Genomic DNA, 5,000 nt, shown 5'->3' with positions numbered 1-5,000 from the left:
CTGGAGAGGGGTTGCGTTGATCGAAGGACATCTCCATAGCAATCTGATTGCCCTGTTGTTAACTCTCTCTCTCTCTCTCTCTCTCTCTCTCTCTCCCTCCCTCCCTCCCTCTAATACCACACCCTATACTGTATATGTCTGTTCTAAGCCTCCTCTCACCCTGTTGGTTTCTAATCCTTTCTGTAGTTTCCCACCCCCTATCTCTCCGTCTCTCTCTCTCTCCGTCTCTCTCTCTCTCTGTCTCTCTCTCTCTCTGTCTCTCTCTCTCTCTGTGTCTCTCTCTCTCTCTCTCTGCAGCAGATCCTCTAGTTTATTCTCTCTGTTAGGAGGGCTTCTTATCTAGTCTACCTATTGTCGGGCTGACCCTGATGATTCAAAGATCGTTGCAGTTGTGGGAAAATGTGGTTATAAAACACAGGATCATTCCATTCAGGCTCTATGGGGGTGCAGAATGTCTGCTTTTACATAGAATCGCCTGGTTTCTCCCAATGAATCATGATATATAGCCTATTTTGGTATAAGTATCCGCCTATTAATAACCGTTAATAAAATGTTTAAATAACTCATGTGCTTCCGATAGATCTCCGAAGATCGATAGTCTTAAGTGCGCGGGGCCAGCCCTATAGGCTAAACACACATGGAGGTCTGTGATGATATGCAAATTAGCCATGTGGGAATTCCTACAAAAGACATCAGCACAGATCACTAATCTCACTTAAAAATATGGAACAAATCCAAAGCTCATTAGGCCTACTTGCAAACTTATTATATAATAATAAACTCTTTGAAAAAGTTTATTTTCAGGTAAGATAATATTCTAGCGTGTTTGCCGTGACGCCTGCCAGCTGTGCGGTGTGTGTGTGTGTGTGTGTGTGTGAGTGTGCGCGTGTGCTGCTGGGACTCAGCCATATTGTTGCGTGGTTGCAGGCCTAGTTGTGGTTGGGGCCTGTTTAACGATATTTGCCTTGACAAGTTTAAGCTCTTTATTTATGATGTGTGTGCAAAGCGTACAGCCTAGTTGATTGCTTTGGCGTGCATCCATGAAAGTAGCCTACTGAGTATTTGGTAAATGGTAAATTTACAATGGCCTCGCATTCACCCATTCACACACACATTCACACAACAATGGCGGTCCTCTAATCTATTCTAACTGTCTGTCTGTCTGTTAGGATAACTCATGTAGTCTAGTCTAACGGTCTGTCAGTCTCTTTAGGATGTCCTCTAGTCTAGTCTAGTCTAACTGTCTGTCTGTCTGTTAGGATAAGTCCTGTAGTCTAGTCTAACTGTCTGTCAGTCTCTTTAGGATGTCCTCTTGTCTAGTCTAACTGTCTGTCTGTCTCTTAGGATAAGTCCTGTAGTCTAGTCTGACTGTCTGTCAGTCTCTTTAGGATGTCCTCTAGTCTAGTCTAGTCTAACTGTCTGTCTGTCTGTCTGTCTGTCTGTTAGGATAAGTCCTGTAGTCTAGTCTAGTCTAGTCTAACTGTCTGTCTGTCTGTCTGTCTGTCTGTCTGTCTGTTAGGATAAGTCCTCTAGTCTAGTCTAACTGTCTGTCTCTTTAGGATGTCCTCTAGTCTAGTCTAGTCTAACTGTCTGTCAGTCTCTTTAGGATGTCCTCTAGTCTAGTCTAGTCTAACTGTCTGTCAGTCTCTTTAGGATGTCCTCTAGTCTAGTCTAGTCTAACTGTCTGTCTGTCTCTTTAGGATGTCCTCTAGTCTAGTCTGACTGTCTGTCAGTCTCTTTAGGATGTCCTCTAGTCTAGTCTAGTCTAACTGTCTGTCAGTCTGTCTGTCTGTCTGTTAGGATAAGTCCTCTAGTCTAGTCTAACTGTCTGTCTCTTTAGGATGTCCTCTAGTCTAGTCTAGTCTAACTGTCTGTCTGTCTCTTTAGGATGTCCTCTAGTCTAGTCTAGTCTACTGTCTGTCTGTCTCTTTAGGATGTCCTCTCGTCTAGTCTAACTGTCTGTCTCTTTAGGATGGCCTCTAGTCTAGTCTAGTCTAGTCTAGTCTAGTCTAACTGTCTGTCTGTCTGTCTCTTAGGATACGTCCTGTAGTCTAGTCTAACTGTCTGTCAGTCTCTTTAGGATGTCCTCTAGTCTAGTCTAGTCTAACTGTCTGTCTGTCTCTTTAGGATGTCCTCTAGTCTAGTCTAGTTTAACTGTCTGTCAGTCTCTTTAGGATGTCCTCTAGTCTAGTCTAGTCTAGTCTAGTCTAGTCTAGTCTAGTCTAGTCTAGTCTAGTCTTACTGTCTGTCTGTCTCTTTAGGATGTCCTCTAGTCTAGTCTAACTGTCTGTCTGTCTCTTTAGGATGTCCTCTAGTCTAGTCTAGTGTAGTCTAACTTTCTGTCTGTCTCTTTAGGATGTCCTCTAGTCTAGTCTAGTTTAACTGTCTGTCAGTCTCTTTAGGATGTCCTCTAGGCTAGTCTAGTCTAGACTAACTGTCTGTCTGTCTCTTTAGGATGTCCTCTAGTCTAGTCTAGACTAACTGTCTGTCTGTCTCTTTAGGATGTCCTCTAGTCTAGTCTAACTGTCTGTCAGTCTCTTTAGGATGTCCTCTAGTCTAGTCTAGTCTAACTGTCTGTCTGTCTGTTAGGATAAGTCCTGTAGTCTAGTCTAACTGTCTGTCTGTCTCTTTAGGATGTCCTCTAGTCTAGTCTAGTCTACTGTCTGTCTGTCTCTTTAGGATGTCCTCTCGTCTAGTCTAACTGTCTGTCTGTCTCTTTAGGATGTCCTCTAGTCTAGTCTAGTCTAACTGTCTGTCTGTCGCTTAGGATACGTCCTGTAGTCTAGTCTAACTGTCTGTCAGTCTCTTTAGGATGTCCTCTAGTCTAGTCTAGTCTAACTGTCTGTCTGTCTCTTTAGGATGTCCTCTAGTCTAGTCTAACTGTCTGTCTGTCTCTTTAGGATGTCCTCTAGTCTAGTCTTACTGTCTGTCTATCTCTTTAGGATGTCCTCTAGTCTAGTCTAGTCTAGTCTAACTGTCTGTCTGTCTCTTTAGGATGTCCTCTAGTCTAGTCTAGTTTGACTGTCTGTCAGTCTCTTTAGGATGTCCTCTAGGCTAGTCTAGTCTAGACTAACTGTCTGTCTGTCTCTTTAGGATGTCCTCTAGTCTAGTCTAACTGTCTGTCTGTCTCTTTAGGATGTCCTCTAGTCTAGTCTAGTCTAACTGTCTGTCTGTCTCTTAGGATAAGTCCTGTAGTCTGGGTCCATACGCGGTGCGCCACCTGCTGGCGTCTGATGCGGACGTCCTGATGGCAGGCCGCTCCTCCGGCCTCACCGTGTCCCACGCCGCCTCCCTGGTGGACCCGCGCCACGCCGGCCGGCACAGCCAATCCAAAGTGTTTGTCTGCGTTGGTGACCGTCCGCCCGCCCAGAGGGAGGAGCTACAGGAGGCTCTCGCCAACACGGCGTGCAAGAGTACGTTGAAAATGTGTGTATGTGTCTTCCCAGTGTGTGTGTAAGGCCAATATATGCTCGGTAAGTGTTGTACTTTGTCTTACACAAAAATGAACGTCTCTAGCCTAGAACCATACATGCAGCGTCTGATTGATGTCATTTTTGTCTTCAACGACTTGTGCAACACTTATTTTACCGACCATAAATTAGCGTTTACCATGCTTTACCATTAGCCAGTGTGACGGTCAGTGTGTTGCTTCTATATGTGTGTGTTGCTACGGTAATGGTTATGGTAAACGGACTACACTTTTATCCGATGCGCTTTACAAAAGAGTAGCTTCTCATTCACCCCTTCACACACACATTCACTCACCAATGGCGGCAGCTGCCATGCAAGGTGCCAGTCTGCTGATTGGGAGCAATCTGGGGACACTTCGACATGTATACAGGAGGAGCCGGGATTCGAACCGCTGACCCTGGGGTCATTGGACGACGCGCTCTACCTCCTGAGCCACAGCGCTGTCGTGTGTGTGTGTGTGTGTGCGTGCGTGTGTGTGTCTCCCTCCAGATGTGAAGCTGATTCCGGAGAGCTTCCTGTCCCTGACCCCTGGTGACCTGAGGCTCCAGAGGGTCCGGGTCATCCTGTTGACCCCCCAGTGCTCCGTGTCCGCAGTCAGCAACCCTGTAGAGTTCATACTGCAGGAGAACGGAGGTACGCGACCGCACACACACACGCACGCACACACACACGCATGCATGCATGCATACACACACACACATACACACACACACACACACACACACACACACACACACACACCTAAGCTGACCCTCCAGGTCTGCTGCTTGTTTCATCATTTTATCTTTTTATGTAACCAGGCGAAGCCATTAAGAACAAAGTCAACGCCTCTTGATAGAAGTGGGGGAGGGTCTGAAAAGGAACATCTACGTTAATTTAAAACCCAAACAGCTACAGACAGCAGGACACGTCCGAACAATCAACACAGTTAAAAGACAGCAGCACAGATCCCAACATTTCAACACAGAAACAGACAGCAGCACCGATCCAATCACTCCCAACATCCTCTACTTACACATAGTCACATGGTCGGGCAATACAGGAAGAGCAACAACAGCACAAGAGTAGCATAATCATCAACACAAGCCATGTTTCCATCCACTTGTCAATCCAATTGTGTGAAGATCGCTAAAAATATGAATGTGAATAAAGCCGGTGAACGTGCGCTTCCATCTAGAGCTTTAAATCGGATAAAGCATTTATCACAAAAGACTTTTATCGAACAAGAGAGAATCCGACGAGATCGACAGTACAAACTTTTTGTCGATTTTCATGACTTGTAATCGAATTTTACCGTTTCCCTAAGGCATTTTTAATTCGATATAACTTAATTCGCATAAAATGTGTGGATGGAAACATGGCTACAGACGGGCAGAGACACAGAAGCTGTGTGATGATCGATGCACCAACATGTAGTTACTGCAGGCGTCCCCCCACACAGTAACATGCTTTAACAGCCCATAACCTGTCACCTGTTCTACCCAACAGAGCAGGACAGACAGGAACACAACTTTGTCCTTCTGAGGGTC

General features: G+C 45.5%; 1 protein-coding gene across 1 annotated transcript in view; it reads left to right on the top strand.

Moving 5' to 3' along the window:
* LOC311317532 (putative methyltransferase NSUN7) overlaps positions 1 to 5,000 on the top strand; it is a gene marked incomplete at both ends in the record, with an annotated part of 35,548 nt that overhangs the window by 14,994 nt on the left and 15,554 nt on the right. The window contains 2 exons of the mRNA XM_084448606.1: positions 3,182 to 3,413; positions 3,961 to 4,104. Coding sequence (XP_084304732.1) covers positions 3,182 to 3,413; positions 3,961 to 4,104 — 376 coding nt within the window. The remainder of the gene's footprint in view (positions 1 to 3,181; positions 3,414 to 3,960; positions 4,105 to 5,000) is intronic.

The sequence above is a fragment of the Borostomias antarcticus genome, assembly GCF_949987555.1.
Source record: "Borostomias antarcticus genome assembly, chromosome: 14".
NCBI classification, from domain to species: Eukaryota; Metazoa; Chordata; class Actinopteri; order Stomiiformes; family Stomiidae; genus Borostomias; species Borostomias antarcticus.
This window is presented reverse-complemented; position numbering and strand designations above follow the sequence as displayed.